Source organism: Eubalaena glacialis, chromosome 4, assembly GCF_028564815.1.
Source record: "Eubalaena glacialis isolate mEubGla1 chromosome 4, mEubGla1.1.hap2.+ XY, whole genome shotgun sequence".
Taxonomy (NCBI): Eukaryota; Metazoa; Chordata; class Mammalia; order Artiodactyla; family Balaenidae; genus Eubalaena; species Eubalaena glacialis.
The window spans coordinates 175,685,249-175,702,765 of NC_083719.1; the positions used below are offsets into that span (position 1 = coordinate 175,685,249).

General features: G+C 49.9%; 1 protein-coding gene across 2 annotated transcripts in view; it reads right to left on the minus strand.

The window, feature by feature from the left end:
- Positions 1-1,901: 1,901 nt before the first annotated feature.
- Positions 1,902-17,517, minus strand: part of AP1M1 (adaptor related protein complex 1 subunit mu 1) — a 29,041-nt gene continuing 13,425 nt past the window's right edge. For both annotated transcript variants that reach the window (XM_061190305.1, XM_061190306.1), the window contains 7 exons: positions 10,584-10,710; positions 9,393-9,535; positions 8,862-8,933; positions 8,066-8,224; positions 3,673-3,798; positions 2,960-3,035; positions 1,902-2,799 (listed from right to left, as the gene is read on the minus strand). In XM_061190305.1, coding sequence (XP_061046288.1) covers positions 2,777-2,799; positions 2,960-3,035; positions 3,673-3,798; positions 8,066-8,224; positions 8,862-8,933; positions 9,393-9,535; positions 10,584-10,710 — 726 coding nt within the window. In that variant the 3' untranslated portion in view covers positions 1,902-2,776. The remainder of the gene's footprint in view (positions 2,800-2,959; positions 3,036-3,672; positions 3,799-8,065; positions 8,225-8,861; positions 8,934-9,392; positions 9,536-10,583; positions 10,711-17,517) is intronic.

A 17,517-nucleotide genomic window follows, 5' to 3' on the forward strand; every position in this document is an offset into this window, starting at 1 on the left:
TTGTTAAAATTTTCTTTAAACCGTTTCCCAACCACTGGTTTGGAAGTTATACAAGATATAGCTTTTTTAGACTTTAGTCCATCTTCTTCCCAAACAGTATAAAGACCTTGGGAGGTATCGATGCCAACTGCCTATCTATTTTGCAGGATGCTGTCCAGAATTTTAGTTGTACCTTATGTTACTACTCAGACATTACTAACGCATCATTACCACTGCTTTATACAGTCAATGACAGTTTAGATATTCCCAATGTTTTCCAAGCTTTTTCAGCAATCCTCCTCAAGTCTCTTTCCTTCCTCCTGCATTGAATCTTTTTTTTTGTTTTTTTTGTTGGCAGTGTTGGGTCTTCGTTGCTGTACACGGGCTTTCTCTAGTTGTGGAGAGCGGGTGGCTACTCTTTGTTGCGGTGCGCGGGTTTCTCATTTTGTGGTGGTTTCTCTTGTTGTGGAGCGCAGGCTCTAGGTGCATGGGCTTCAGTATTTGCAGCACGCAGGATTCAGTAGTTGTGGCGCATGGGCTTAGTTGCTCCGCAGCATGTGGGATCGTCCCAGACCGGGCTCAAACCCATGTCCCCTGCATTGGCAGGCAGATTCTTAACCACTGAGCCACCAGGGAAGTCCTGAATCTCCTTCTTGTTGTACGCCAAGTAGCTTCGTGAGGGTCTGCTATTGTTAAACTTCTAATTTTGTTCTTTTGCTGGGCACAGAATCGGTCATCACAGATTAGTCATCTTCTCTCAGCAATTTGAGCCTATTCTTTATCTTCTGACTTCCATTCTTGCAGTTGTGAAACCAGCTCTCAGCCTAATTGCTTTTTTCTTTTGTGTGTGTGTTGTGTGTTTTTATCTTCTTTGCATTGCTTTTTATGATCTTCACTGAGTCTCTAATGTTCTGCATTTTGACCGTGATGTTTTTTAGTTTTAGACTTAGGTTTATTTATCCTGATTTGGGCTCACTGGTTTCCTGAATCTGAGAATGTAAAGATTTTACGTTTAAAATGTTTAATTTTGGAAAATTCTGGTCATTGTCTCTTTGTATATTGTGGCCCCCCAGGGTCTTCTGGAGGGAGGCCACCAGGGCTTGCTGCAGATGTGGGCATGAGAGTGAGGGGTGGGGCATTAAGGGTACCTGCAAGGGCTTTGGCCTGAGCCCTGGGCCAGGGCAACGTCCTTTACTCCATGCGGTAGAAGGCCAAGATTCCACTCAGGCTGATGCCCACTAGACCTCCAAGGAGGAGCTGGGTGATATGGGAGAGGGAGAAGAAAACACAGCCCTTGAAGGCAAGAGGGTGTGGGCCAGGCAGGGCCACCAGCGTTGGAGGGACAGTGGGTGTAGGCGCCTGCAATGGGAAGACAAGCTCCTCCTGCCCATGTGCCCACCATGATCCCCTCTATGGACCAGGCAGCGGTTCTCAGACTCCAGTGCATGCACGAATCACATGTAGAGCCTGTTAACCGGTCTCCTGGGTCCCATCCCGAGACTCTGCCTTGGCAGGTCAGGGTTGGCCTGTGAACCTGCATTTGTAGTGAGCTCGAAGGGGACGTTGATGTTGCTGGTACCAGGACCACACTCTAAGGAAGACCACTGGGCTGGGGATGGATGGGGGCAAGCTGTTGGTGATCTGAGGGTTGGGGGTTGTAACAGTCATCTCAGGTGAGAGGGATACATTTTGCTCATGTGCTCTCCTCTGTGTGGCCCCCCTAGAAGGGGTGGCCCTGGTGGCCCAGTGCAATGGCTCTGCCACCCCACTGCCTGTTCCCGTCTTCCCTGGGGGATGTAGGGGCACTGGGAGCTGGTGACACCACACGGAGCCACACACAGGTTGGCGTGAGCCTGCACCTCCCCCTGGTCATCCATGGGGAGTCAGCACCACGCTGTATCAGATGGAAGGCAGGCAGCATGTTTAATTGACGGAATTTAATGTACTCATGACACAAACACAGACAGGGTTGAAGGGGGTGGTGTCCAAGCACAGATGTGGATGACCCGTGCGCCCCACCCTCCGAGGCCGGGGGCCCTTCCTGGACCCCACCTCCCCTGGTGGGACAAACACTGATGTGGCTGAGTGACAGTATCGTGTGGCACAGGCTGGCCCTGAGAAGGCGCCTCTGTTGAAGCCTATGCGTCCAGGCCAAGGAGCCTCCAAGGAACAGCCATAAGCTGCAGCCTCCGATCAAAGTGCCAGGTTCCGGCCTGATGTGGGAAGGCGACCCAGCGTCAGCCTCGCTGGGGAGGAGGGCGAGGGACGGGGAGGTCCTGTCCTCGCTAAGTGCTGCCTGAGCGCTTCAGGATGAGGGGCAGGAGGCGTGGACAGTGAAGTTCACGTAAACAGCAACGGACCAAGACAAAAATCCAGGAACACTCAATAAACCTACGACATTCAACAGAACGGCAGCAAAACGGTGGCCCTGCCAGCCCGGCCAGACAGTGGTCTGGCGAGCATTTCCCAATCTTTTTGTGACTAGGAGCTAAACAGCACAGAAGGCTGTATTTGAACTCTGGAGGGAAAGATTTCTTTCCTTCCCTTCAAACTGACTCGGGGGCAAAGAGACGAGACTTCTTGAAGATACGCCTCTTCTGGGAAAAGGGACTTGGGGGATGAGAGTGGCGACGGCACAGCAGGTGCACCTGGAGGAGGAGGGGCCCCTGGGTGGAGCCGGGAGGGTGGCTGGTGTCCAGGGGAGCCCTTCCTTCCGGCAGGCTTGGCATGTGCTTCCTCCCGGTGCTTCCACCAGGAGCCCCGGTGCCGGGCCGGGAGCGCTGGCCACCGTGGCCCCTCACTGGGTCCGGAGCTGGTAATCTAGGAGCGGGGAGGAGGCGTCTGTCGTCTGCTCTGCACCCTGGACCCACCTGCCCCGACCCTGGGGCTGCTCCGTGAGCACCACCCCGGAGACAGCGGCATGCCCACCAGGGACCTTTTCAGCACCCCCCGACCTGCCCCACGGGTGGGCCGCACGCACCTCCGTTCTGAGTGATGTACCGAACCCACGGCAGGGCCTGGTAGCCGCTCTTCTCGATGATCTTCAGGTAGCGCACCTGGGGCACAGGTACCGGGGCCCTAAGCATGCACACGCCCCCATCCCCCTTCCTGGTCCCCCCTCCGTCATTCCTCCCGGGGCCGGGCTGTGACCAGGAGGGCGAGGGAGGGGGCAAAGGGCCTTGATCTGTCTGAACCTCTCTGAGGCTGAGGGAGGGTGGAGGTACTTCTAGAAGATGCGGCAAAGAGCCAGATGTGCACTCTCGGGCACAGCCCTCCAGCAGATTCCTGGAGAAGGGTTACCGTCCAGGGTTCTCTTCCCCATGCAGGTTTTCTGCGGAGGTGCCCAGGAAAATGGGTCCCATGGTGGCAAGTGTGTGGATGCTAGAGGCTCAAACTCTAGTTTTGGGGACTGGATGCGTCTCTGAGCTTGGAGCTCAAGCACAGGTCAGGTCTGGGTAGACAACTGTGGGCCTCTTCCCATTAGGGCCGGGCTGCCCTCGGAGACAGGCAGAGCCGGGGAGCACCGCGGCGCCCCGGGACAAGCCAATTAGCACCCTTTTCTAACTGGTTGCACTGATGTCTGTCACCTGCAGCCCTGTGAGCCTGGACTGACACCTGGTCCCGGTCCCTGTGAGGCCCCCCTGGGCCTGTCCATGTCTGCTCTGGGGCCCTGGCAGCCCTGGCCGCGTGTACCTGGATGCCGGAGGTAGTGAAGTAGGGGATCTCAAACTTGACACTGATCGGGGGCTTGCCCTCCTTGTCCTCCGCCTCCACGCTGGGCAGGCCGAAGTGGGCCCGCATCAGGTACTCCTTGCCGCCCTGGGGGAGAACACCAGGGTGGAGGTGGTCAGGCTGAGGCCCCGGGCAAGCTCAGCCAACAGGTGCCCCTGGAGAATGCCAGGCTGCTGGCTCGGCCACCAAGCCCCTTCCTGTGTGGCCTGCAGTCACCCGGTGCCTTGGCTTCTCCAAAACACTCATACTTGTCCTCCAGGCCTCACGGGCTGCCCCCACCAGCCCCACTGGGGAAAACTGTTGAATTCTGAGGATGAAGAGAAAATTTCACAAGTTGCCAGGCACAGAACCTAGCTGCTTCAAGGGAAATAAGACCAACAGGCCTTGGGAGGGAAGAACAGAGAGGGAGAGCGAGCGCACACAGCGCAGAGGTGGGCTGCCGTGGGACAAGGGCCCTACCTGCCCAGGCCAGAGTCCAAGTGAACACCCCCAGAGCCCAGTGTCAGGAAGGTGTGTGAAAGCAAGAGGGACATGTCAAAATGAAGAAAAGGGAACAGGGAGAGGCAACAAAAATAAGAGACCAAGGTCGGGGGCTGACTGATGAGCTGGCCCTGGGTCTTGCCCCCAAAGGGGGTGGCTCTGGCCCTGGAAGCTGAGCAATGACTCCAGAGATGGGGCTTGGAGCAGGGCCAGGAATGGCTGGAGCCCCCCTCTCGGCACGAGGAGTCAGGAGTCCTGGCCTGGTTGTCCAAGCGCCCGGCGAGTCTCACCCAGCACAGCAGGGAGCAGTGGGAAGCACGGCTCTCGTCACACGTGGGACCTGGAGGGCTTTGATCCCCAGGCCTCTGGCAACAGGAGTCACTGCCGGCCAGAGCTACTTCTGCATGCCTCGGGCAGGGCACGGCACGGCACGGCAGAGCCACGCCTCCCCAGGGCTGAGCTCATGCTCCCCTCCCCGGGATGAAGCGAGTGGTCAGTCTCTGCTCATCAGTGCAGGAATGTGGACTCTGCCTGACTCGGTGCTATGTGCTGAGTGAAGATTCTGGGACAACGAGGGGAGAATAATGTGGTCTCAGCAATAAACGAAGCAGGCAGCAAAGGAATAAAATCAGCTCCATCAGCCTGTGTATGAAACAATAACCTGACCAAAAATCTGAGCCTTATCAAAACAAAGTGGAGGGACTTCCCTGGTGGCGCAGTGGTTAAGAATCCGCCTGCCAATGCAGGGGACACGGGTTCGATCCCTGGTCTGGGAAGATCCCACACGCCACGGAGCAACTAAGCCCATGCACCACAACTACTGAGCCTGTGCTCTAGAGCCCGTGAGCCACAACTGATGAAGCCTGTGTGCTCTAGGGCTCTAGGGCCCACGTACCTATGTAACTACTGAGCCTGCATGCCGCAACTACTGAAGCTCACGCGCCTAGAGCCCATGCTCTGTAACAAGAGAAGCCATCGCAACGAGAAGCCTGCGCACCACAACAAAGAGTAGCCCCCGCTCGCTGCAACTAGAGAAAGCCCGCACGCAGCAACGAAGACCCAAACGCAGTCCAAAAAAAAAAAAAAAAAAAGTTAAGAGTAGTAATTAAAGAAAAAGCAAAGTGGAAAATGAAAGCAAAACAATATGCAGAGAGGCAGGCTCTCTCTGGGGGGTGGTGGGAGTCTGCAAGCCTACCTTGTGTCAGTCATGTCCATGTAAATGGGTTTACTTCTCCTATTAATGAGAAAGACTTAGAGGTTGGCTCACAGACCAAAACCCTACTCCACACTGTAAAAGCAGAGTGAGAAAGGCTAAACCAGTAGAAAGAATGGGTGAAGGCGTGCCAGCCAAAGTCAAACAAAATAGAGCAGGGCTGCTGCCACAGCAGAGAATTCAGGGCAAAGAATTACAGGTGCAGAGGACGATAGTCCACAATCCTAAAGGCTATTCCTATGATCCATAGGGAGGATACAATAGATAGGAGTATCTATGCACCAAATAACATGGCAACAACTTTTGTTAAGCAGATGCTACAAGAGAGGAGAAGAGAACCAGAGGAAGGCAGAGCTGGCCCAGCTCTCTGTCTGACTGATGCTGTCATGGCATCATGGCAGACCTCATGGCACATGTGTCAAATTCTCTACCCCAATAACAGAGGCCCTATCTTCTTCTCAACTACATATGGGATATTCACAAACTTTGACCTTCTATTAATGCACAATGAACACTTAAATAAATTCTAAAAGTAGAAACAACATGAATAACATTCTCTGGTCTCAAAGCACCAAATTTACAGTGAAGACAAAATAGAAAAAACCCCTTGACCAGGAAATTCAAACAAAACAAAACAAAACAAAAAAACACTCTCCATTCAATTACAGAATTTCTAGATAATATCAAATATTACATGCAAGATCTATGGGCTATACAGCTAAGGCAGGGTTCAGAGGAACATTTGTGGCTTAAATATTCATTTATATCAATACAAATTTTAAAACAAAATAATCAAATTAAAATACATAACTTGAAAACTAGAGCAAAGAAAGGATGAAGAAACTAAAATTAAAGACTTATAAAACTGAAAACTATTACAACAAATAAACTAAAAAGTGAATCTGGAAAAAAAATACGCAAACCACCAGGTAACCTTATCAAGGAAAAAAGAAGGCACAAGTACGCAAAATAAGATATAACAAGGGAGAAGTAATTGTCATAAGAGAAGGGGAAAAAAAGACACCAATTTTCTACAACTCTGTGTAGACAAATTTGAAAACCTGGTTAGGGTGGATAATTTTGTAGGAAAATACAATTTACCTAAACTGACTCCAACAGAAATAGAAACTCTAAATGGTCTAATTTCCACAGATGAGGTAGAGAAAGTAACAGAGATACAGATGGTCACACAGCCAAATTCTACCAATCCTCTCAAGGCGAGATGATCCCAAGGCTACTTAAACTGTTCTGCATCACGGAAAAGGGAGACAAAAAAATAATGAAATGGGTACAGTATTGATACCTGACAGAGACTGTACCAAAAAAAAATCAGTCTCAGTTATGAATCTCAATGTAAAAATCCTACATACAATGTTAACCAACAGGATTAATAGCACATTAAAGAGAAAATAGATCATGATCAAGTGGAGCTTGCCAGAATGCATGGATGGTTCAAGATCCATCCTATATTAATATAGGAACTTACAGACACTGAAGAGGCATTTGGGTAAATTCGCTGGCCATTTGTGCTAAAAACACAGTAAAGGGGACTTCCCTGGTGGCGCAGTGGTTAGGACTCTGCGCTCCCAATGCAGGGGGCCCGGGTTTGATCCCTGGTCAGGGAACTAGATCCCACATGCATGCAGCAACTAACAGTTCGCACGCAGCAACTAAGAGTTCGCGTGCCACAACTAAGGAGCCCGTGTGCTGCAACTAAGGACCCTGCCTGCCGCAACTAAGACCCGGCGCAACCAAATAAAAATAAATAAATATTAAAAAAATAAAATAAAAAATAAAAATACAGTAAAGTAGGACTGAAGTGAATTGTAGCCCAAAGCAGCAACACACTTAAGAGGGGAAACCCTGCCAGCTCCAGTTGGGGGCAAAGCCAGGAGGCTGCTCTCTCCACCGCCATTTACAGGCAATGGAGACAGCAAGTGAAGCAGTGAGACGCCAGAAGCCACAAGGTGCCCAAGAATGGGAGAGGAAAAGGGGAAACTGCATCTGGCTGCAAACAGTACGGAAGAATATCTAAAAACCCATGAGAATTGAAAGAAAAACTACCACAAACAAAAAATTTAGTAAGGTACCAGGACACAAAATTACCATACAAATGTTAGCAACCTGTTGTAAGATATAATGGAAGAGAAGACCCCGTTTACCAAAACATCAACTTAAAAATTATCCTAATGAGAAATATGCAAAACCAGAAGAGATCCTTGGGGTGTCCTGGAGGCAAGGAGTGTTCTGTGGCTTTTATCCGGTTCAGTTGTGTTCACTCCGAGGAAATTCACTGAGTTGTGCACATATCACTTGTTACTTTTCTGCATGTTATATTTAAATAAAAGTAATTTTAAAAACAATGGGAAAGGCCATATGAGGTATATATAAGGTAAGCATTAAAACATTCCCAAAAGGCACAAAGGTGAGACTGGGACAAGGCTATTGATAGGATAATTCGGCCTCAAAAAGGTGTTAAAGAAGGAGGGAGAGAGGGAACCCTGCCGTGACTCTGAAGACAGGCCGGTTCACACACAAGAGGAAGGTGGAGCGCCCCCCTACCCTGGGCCCCGGCCCCGCCCCTGCCCCAGCCAGGCTGAGCCGAGCCGGCCTCTGCCCATGCCTGTCTGGAGGGGGTGCCCCGCCGAGAAGGGTGCTCACCGGGAAGGACTTGATGGACCACACAATCTCACTGTTCTCGGGGACCCACTTGACGCTCCCCACTGTCGTCTTGAACTTGGGTGAGTCGGCATCGTTGGGCACGGGGATGTGGATCTCCACGTTGTTGGCTGTTGACCGCCGCTTGAACTGGCTCTTGGCCTGGAGACGAGGCCGATGTGGCCAAGGTTGTGGCGGGCGAAGGTGAGACAGCCTGGCTCCCACCCAGCCTGCTCCCGCAAGGGCCACATGCCCCTTGGCCTGGCCTCTGGGAGTCCCACCCCCAGCACCGAGCTGACCCCCATGCCCTCTCCCATCCCCTGAGGTTTTCCTTAAGCTCAACTCTGGACGGTCAGTCTCTGCCCTCCTGTCCCCTTGGCCTTTGGGACTCCCGATCCCTCCCTCTGGCCCTGGCCTCCAGGGAAAATGTCTGTGTGACCAGGGCTGGCCTGGGCTAGGCGAGGTGACTGAGTGGCAGGAGTGCTCCACCTGGACACTTGGTCACAGGCCACTGCCACGGTGGCCGCACACAAGACCCGGGCAGTGTGTCCTCTCTGTGCCCGAGGCCCACGCTTTGCATGAGCTCACAGTGAGGCAGCACGGATGACAGCCACAGGTCTCACGCCCTGGACAGGTGTCACAGAGCCCTAGCGTGCCCCCAGTCCTGGGTTAGGACCCTGTGCCAAAGGCCCCGGACAGGCCAGAGATACCAGAAGGCCTGCACCAGGTGGGGAAGCCCAAATCCCCCCTCTTATGCCCTGCATGCCTGGCTGATGCTGCGTGCAGGATGCACACGCACCTTGATCATGTACTCGATGCGGCTGTGGGAATGCTTTTCAATCACGGACTCGATCCAGATCAAGGGCTTGACCTGTCGGGGAGAGTGAAGATGGCGCTCACAACCAGTCGTTTTACAAAGCCCTGTTTCACAGAGGGGAAACTGAGGGCAAGGGACCACTGGGCCAGGTGTGAGCCCAGCACGCTGCTGCTCGGGGCTCCACAGCTGGTGCCAGGATGGGTCATCAGAGCATTAGAGAAAATGCAGAAAACATCACCGAGGACGCTCTGGTGGGGATGCCTGGGAAAGGGGCAGTGGTGCCAAAGGCCCTTCAGTTCAGAAAGTTCAGAGCCTTGCATTGTCAAACAGGCTCCTTGGAGCCCAGGCTGCTCGTGGGGAGCTGTGCCCATCCTGGGCATCACCTCACAGACGTGAGACTCGCTGTGGACGGGGACGGCTCCCAGCCAGCAGGGAAGAGGAGGGAGGCTGCCCCAGGGGAGGAGCAGGGGCAGGGGCCTGGGGGCCCTCTTGACTGGCGGCTGGTGCACTCACATGGGTGTTGAGGCGGTAGGACATGAGCTCGAACTCGCCATCAGGTGGGATGAAGGAGATGGTGCGGTCGTTCTCAAAGCGAGAGAGACGCACACACTGGTGGAACTTCACGTCCTCCAGCTCCACGGACTTGCTTTTGCCACCTGAGGGGAGGTGGGGGTGAGGGCGGGACAGTCCCTAGGCCCCCCAGGCCACTCTCTCAGCAATGCTCCCACTGTCTGGGGTCCACTCCTGACAGAGCACAGCAGAGCTGCCCCCAAATCTGTGAGAGTATCTTGGCCACGAACACCAAGGGGGTCGGCTTCTGAGGCAGCCACGCCCCATCTCTCCTCACCCCCCTGGAAACCCCATCATGTCCCAAGATTGGGCTGAGGGCAGGGCTAGTAGGCCTAGTTCACACTGAGTCCCCAGCCAGGGTTGCTGCCTGGGACATGTTTGCTGAATGATTAACAGACCCCACTGGGGGTGCTCAGTGATGACTTGGGGCTCCCTGAGGGCCCCGGTCCTGTCATCCCTGGGGTCCTGTCTTGGTTTCCCAGCCCAGAGAGGCTGTGTGGGTTGAGCTCAGTCCTGAGAGCGCAGCTGCTCTGATGGGCTAACGTCAGAGAGGCCCTCACTAGCGATGCTGCAGACGTAACTATGACAACACGCGCCACTGCTCCGGCCGCCGGTGGACCTGTGGTTGGCGGGGAGGTTGGTGGTCCAGTTTGCGAACACGGAGCCCCAGCCACCCTGGGCTCCTGAGGCTGCGCTAGCCATGCCCCACCGTGGGAAGTGCTACATCCAGGCCAGGCAGCACATGCTCGGACCACTGTGTGTGGCTTTTGAACAGTCCAGACCCAACGCCAGAGGTGAGGGCAGAAACTGGGCCCGGGAGGGGAGAGCGAGCCCCGCGGTACCTTCCAGTAGGGTGGAGGTGAGGACCCGTGGCATGATGCTCCACGCGCTTTGGCACCTAAGGTACTCACCCGCACCTCTGGCCCTCGGAGCAACAAGGGGGCTTGACTTGAGGATTTTCACTCTCCCATGTCCTCTAAGTCCAGGTGTTAGTTTATTCGTTTTCACAGTTGTCTTGTAAACAACGTGAAAATGTTTCTAAGCCAAGTGCCTGAGATGAACTTGTTCATTACGCAGGTGAACAGTCCCTCAGCTGCCCCAGGGGTGAAACCTGGGCCCCGGTGGCATACTCACGGCCCGTGTTGTCGAAGAGAACCTTGTCGTTGAGGCCCAGGCGCAGCTCAGGCATGCCCGACAGGAAGACCCGCATCTTGATGGAGCCCACAATCTCACTGCGTAGGACGTTACCGTTGGCGCTGACCTAGGGGGTGGGAGGAGGGGTGAGGGGAGGCCCCACACACCGGTCACTGTCCCCCCCCACGCTGTGTGACCCTCCCGGCCACTCCCATTCTCGAAGCCCTTCTCACTGTCCCCTGAGCTGGGGAGGCAGTGCCAGGCCAGGCCAGGGAGGCAGACACTTATAGGTCCCGCCTTCTAGGCCTCAGGCCACACGAGGCTCCTCCCTCTCAGATGGGCCAGGTGATACTGTGCCTGGAATCCTCTCTGAGGGCTCTACTCTAAGTTGCTCTTGGGATGCCCGGGGCAGACCTGGTGGCGTGAGGCCACGTGCTCAGCTGGCCTGGGCAGGGACTCTACCAGGTCTGCTCATCTGCTGGGCTCTGTGGGGCTCTCTTGGAGCAGGCCAGACTCACTTTCCTGGAAATCTCTGTTTCTCCATGTGGGGCCTGGCAAAGCCCCTAGGGCTTGTTGAAGACGGAGCTTCCTGGGCCCTGCTCCCAGGGCTGCCCTGATGTCTGATAACCACTGATGCAAAATAACAATACACTTAAGCAAATACAATCAGAGCTACAACACTCCTCAACAGGGCGGGGCTGTGACTTGGGCGACCTTTTAACTCCTGTGCAAACTGGAAGGCATCTGAGAGTGCAACTAAAAATCACAGCAGGACGATGGGCAAACCCGGAGACTGTCCTCAGGGAGCCAGGCTGCTGGAGCACCTCTCCTTGGGCCCATTTTAGAGACGAGGACACTGAGGCACAGAGGGGATACCACACGCCAAGGGCACAGAGTGGCTGGCAGAGGTGCTGGGGCCGCAGCCTGGACCACCACCCCGTAGTGCCATTCTGCATGAGGCCACATCCACACCAGCAAGTGAAACAGAGGGCTACAAACTCAGAGGCCCTAGGGCCATATGGGCCGTTCCCTGGAGGGCCCGAGTTTCCGATTTCTGCAGAGAAGCAGGAAAATCTGTCCAGTCTTTAACTCAGATGTCTGGAAGTAACACGTGCACACATGAAAGCCCTTCGCCTCTGAGGGAAGTGGAGAACTGAGGCGCCATGTGGACGACGACCCTGAGAAAGGCACAAAACAGGACAGAAGGCCCTGCAGGGTGTGGCTCCATCACTTCCCGTCGCTCACTATACTCTGACCACGCTGGCCTCTCGCTGTCCTCGCCTCAGCAGGCAGCAACCTGACCCCACAGCACACAGAAGCCGCTTCCCCCTCTGCCTCTCGCCAGCCCTGTCTGCCTGTCCACCCATCCTGTCCGCGCTCTGGCGAGGGGTCATGGCAGGCTGCTCACTGCTGGGTCCAGCACGAGGACAGTGCCTGGGGCAGCGGGCACTCGGCGAGCCCGTGCAGACATGGCCCTTCGCCCCTGGGCTCTGGGCAGCTGGCACTACCACCTGCCTTCCTCTGCGGGTCCTCCGTGTTCCCCCCGACAGTCTGCCCTTATCTCCCCTTCTCTGGGGGACTATCTCCCCTTCTCTGGGGGGCTATCTCCCCTTCTCTGGGGGGCTATCTCCCCTTAGGGAGTTGGGACTGCACCGCCCTCTATAGCTGAACAATGGGAAAGAAGGCTCAGGAAGTGGAGACAAAAGCCATGTAGCCTCTAAGGCTAATCCTGGCCCTCTGGGCAGCAACCAGGACGGTGCTGAGGCGTGACTGGCAGCCCAAAGCTGGTGCCTTCCCCAGGGTGGGCGTGGAGGAGATGTTTGCCGGGGGATTGGCTGCCTAATTATACTAGTACAACAAGATTTTCAGAATCTGGAGGCCAATGTTGACTCTGAAGGCCGCCAGTTCTGCAATCAGACTTAGGAAGGTGTGTTCCAACATGCTTGGGATGTCCATACCTGCCTCTTGCTGCCCCTTGTATGGAAGAACAGGGGTCCTTGGGCAGTGCCATGTGTAGGGACACACTGTGGCTGGGACGCCCCTGAACTCCCAGCACTTTCCCAGGCAGTTGTTTATAAGCTGCTCCCTGGGATTGCTTCTCCACCTTAGGACAACCTACAGCCATGTTCTGGGCTCAGTAAACAATTCAGACGAAGGTCCTCAGGCAGGAGGGGAACACAGTGAGTGAGGCCACTGTCTTGCCTCATGGCTTAGTAAGTAAGACAGCAAATACATTTATGTTCAGTCCACTGGGAGAATCTTTTTGGAAAGCACTGTTACTTAGCAATTGCACGTCTGGGAACTCGGCCCTCCAGAAATCCTGCCCAGATAAGGGAGATGCCCAAGCACACATCTGAGGATGAGCAATCATGCTCATTTCTGCACTGGCTGTAACAGTCAGAAATGGGCACACCTAAGTGGCCCACATGACTGGATTGGCCCGGCCAATCCTTGTCTGCCCAAGTAATGGGAGTGAGGCCCTCTCCCGTGCGGTGACAGGCAGGCTGCAGGTGAGATGGAACTGGCTTGCATCACCCTTTCTCTACCACTGACTACAGCTATAAAACCTGGGCAGGATGCATGGGCAACTACTGGAAGACTGAAAAGGTGGATCTGGGAGGAGCCGACTGAATGAGCAGTTCTCCCTACCCCCCTACCCATGTGAAAGTGCAGCAGAAACCTGGAAGTGGAACCAAGAAGTACGGTGCAGTCAGAGCTTGTGGAAGCCTCTGGCTCTAGCTCCAGGGCCAGAAGGGGAACTCCTGCCGCTCAGAAGGAGTATGGAAATCCCTCATTTACCCCCTTTTCTCTGTTTTCTCACGTCCCAGGCCCTAGGCAATTCAGCTGCCTTTCCAAGACGGTGGGGCAAACCCAGGATTTCAGCCCAAGTGCAGACAAGCGTGAGAGTAGGGATCTAGAGCCCCAAGTTTTTGGCCACAGAACCAAAAAGGGAAGCCCCCAGCCAGAAAGCACCAGGTAGAGAGCAGAGAGTGAAAGGTTCAGGTAAGCAACCTCGTGAAGTTGTTTATGTCTAGAGATCTCTCTAGAACCAGGCATGCATGGATATGATCCTAATTAGCATGCCAAAGACATCAAGAACCAAACTCTCCCCAGTCCCTGACGGACCACTGGGCAGTGCATATTTGGGATAGATTTAAATAGCAAAGGGCACAAAGGCTTTGAAAACTGAACTGATACTCATGGCCCATAGATTGGGGGTTGAAACTTGTGGCCTGAACCTAACCAGGACAACTGTCAGCTAAAACAAACAAACAAACAAAATCAACATTTTCTGTATAATTTAGGTAAGACCTAGAATCTTACCCCAGGATATAATCTAAAATTACTCAGCATACAAAGAACCACGAAAATTTCAGCTCACATGGAAAATACAATCAACTGACACCAACAATGATACGGATATTGGGATTATCTGACAAAGACATTAAATAGCTAGGATAAAAACTGCAAACACTCTTGCAACAAATGTCAAACTAGAAAGTCTTGGGAAAGAAACAAGACTATAAGAAGAAGAATCACATGGAAATTTTAGAACTGAAAAATAAAATAACAAATAAATCACTGGATGGGCTTAATAGCAGAATGGAGATAACATAGGAAAGGGTCAGTGAACTTGAAAGCAGATCAATAGGACTTATCCAATCTAAACAATAGAGAGAAAAAAAGATGGAATAGAATGAACAGAGCCTCAGAGACCCTTGGGACAATAACAAAAGGTCTAACATTTATGTCACTAGAGTCCAGACGGAAATGAGAAAGAGTGAAATGGTGAAAACATATTTTAAGAAATAATGGATGAGAACATCCCGAGTTTGGTAAAATACATAAATCTACAGATCCAAGAAGCTGAACAAGCCCCAAACAGTAGGAATCCAAAGATATCCATACCTAGACACATCATAAGCTATCTGCTGAAAACTAAAGACAAAGAAAAAATGTGGAAAACAGCCAGAGAAAAACAACACATTACCTACAGGGGAATACCGATTCGAGTGACTGTGGATTTTCATCAGAAACCATGAAGCCCAGAAGGAAGTGACACAACATTTTTAAGGTACTAAAAGAGAACTGTTAACCCAGAATTTGATATCCAGTGACAATATCCTTTTGGAATCAAGATGAAATAAAGACATTCTCAGATGAAGGAAAACGAAGGGAATCTGTAGCCAGTAGGCCTGTTTTGAAAGAATTGCTAAAAGAATCTTTTTAGATGGAACTGAAATTGTACCAGAAGGAAACCTGGAAAATTGGGAGTGAGGGGAGAGCAACAGAAATAGTAAATATCTAGGTAAATATGGTAGAGAGTCTTCTTCTTTTTGTCCTCTTGAGTTCTTTAAAGTATGTTTGACAATTGAAAGCAAAAATTTTAACACTGTCTGATATGGTTTTCAATGTATATAGAAGAATATATAGGACAACTCTATAACGGGGTAGTAAAGTTTCTAAATTCCAATTGAAGCTGTAAAATATTAACTCTAAGTAGAGTATTTTATAGCAACCACTAAAAAAACTATATGAAGAAAAAAAAGATAGAGTGAAGAAACAAAATGGAACACTACAAATGTTCAAGAAGATCACAGAAAGATAGGAAAAGGAAACAAAGGAATGAAAAACAGAAGGCAAGTAATAAAGTGGTATATTTTAATCCAAGCAAATTAGCAGTTACAGTAAGTATAAATGCTCTAAATATATAAAAGACAGAAACTGTCAGAATGGATTTTAAAAAATGAATAAATTATATGTTTTCTACAAGATATATGACACAGGTAAGTTAAAAGTAAAAGGATTAAAAAAAAAGGAGTAAAAGGATAGAAAGACATATACCATGTTAACACTAATCAAAAGAATTCTGGAGTGACAATATTAATAGCAAAACAGACCTCAGAGCAAAAAAATTATCAGGAATAAAGAGGGGCATTATATAATGATAAAGGGGTCAGTTCACCAAGAAAACAGAAGAATCCTAAATCCATTTGCACCTAATAGCAGAACTTCAAAATATGTGAAGCAAAGACACAGACAAATTCACAATTATAGCTGGAGATCTTAATGCTCCTCAGTAACAGGTAGAACCAGTAGACAGAAAATTAGCAAGAATTGCCAGAAGAATTGAACAATGCCATTAACCAACTGGATTTAATTGGTATTTACAGAACACTCTCTCCAAAAAGAGCAGAATATACATTTTTTTCAAGGGTACGTGGAACATTCACCAAGATAGATCATATTCTGGATCATTAAAACAGACCTTAACAAACTTTAAAGAACTGACAGTATATAAACTATATTCTCAGACAGTAATAGAATTAAATTAAAAATCAATGACAGGGACTTCCCTGGTGGTCCAGTGGTAAAGAATCCGCCTTACAATGCCAGGGACGTGGGTTCGATCCCTGGTCAGGGAACTAAGATCCCACGTGCCACAGGGCAACTAAGCCCGTGTGCCACAACTATTGAGCTTGCGCGCCTCAACTAGAGAGCCTGTGTGCCTCAAACTACAGAGCTCAGGTGCTCTGGAACCTGCGCGCCACAACTACAGAGCCCATGCGCCCTGGAGCCTGGGCGCCACAACTAGAGAAGAGAAAACTTGCACGCCACAAGTAGAGAGAAGCCCGTGCACCACAATGAAGATCCCACATGCTGCAAATAAGACCTAATGCAGCCAAAAATAAATAATAAAAAATATATATATAAATGAATAATAAATAAATCTTAAAAAAAATCAATGACAACGAGATAACAGAAAAACCTGCAAACATTTAGAAATTAAACAACACTTTTATTAAATAAGCCATGGGTCAAAAAGAAAGTCTCAACGGAAATCTGAAAATATTTTGAACAAAAATGAAAATCCAAGATATCAGTGTAGGATACAGCTAAAGTAGTGCTTAGACAGAAATTTATAGCATTAAATGTTTATATTAGAAAAGAAGAAAGTTTCAAATTAGTATCTTTAGTTTCCACTTTAAGAAACTAGAAAAAGAAGAGCAAAATAAGCCAAAGTCATGAGGAAGAAAATATTAGAGATAAGAGCAGAAATCACTGTGATTGAAAACAGAAAAATAATAGAGGAAATCAATGAAATCAAAAGCTGATTCTTTGTGAAAATCAATAAAACAGATAAACCTCTCATAAGATTGACGAAGAGAAAAGAAAGACAACATAAATTACCAATATCAGAAATGAAAAAGAGGGTATCAGTACAGACCCTGTACACATGAAAAAGGTAATAAAGGAATACTATAAACAACACTGTGCATATAAACTCAGTGACTTAGATGAAATAGATCAATTTCTTAAAAACAGCAAACTACCAAAACTCACTCGAGATGAAACAGAAAACCCAAATAATCCTATAACCATTAAATAATTGAAATTCGTACTGAAAAATATTCTGAAAAAGAAATCTCCAGGCTCAGATAGTTTTGCAGGTGAATTCTACCAAATAAAATAAAAAATAAGCAATTTACAATGGCTTCCAAAAAATGAAATACTTAGGTATAAATCTAACAAAAAATTTGTACATGGTAAAAACTAGAAAATGCTGATGAAAGAAATCAAAGATGACCTAAATATATACAGAGAGACATACTGCACTCATGGATTGTGAGACTTAATATACTAAAGATATCAAATCTCCCCAAATTGATTAATAGTTATTTAACACAACACCAATCAAAATCCCAGACAAGCTGATTCTAAAACTCTACACAAAGGAACTAAAGAGCTAAACAATTTTGAAAAAGAAGAATGTTGTGAGAGTCACATTATCTGATTTTCAGACTTACTATAAAGTTACAGTTATCAAGACAGTATGGTTTTTGGTGAAGGAACAGATATACACATCGATGGAAAAGAACAGAGTCCAGAAATAGACTTGCACAATATGGCCAACTGTTTTTTGACAAAAATG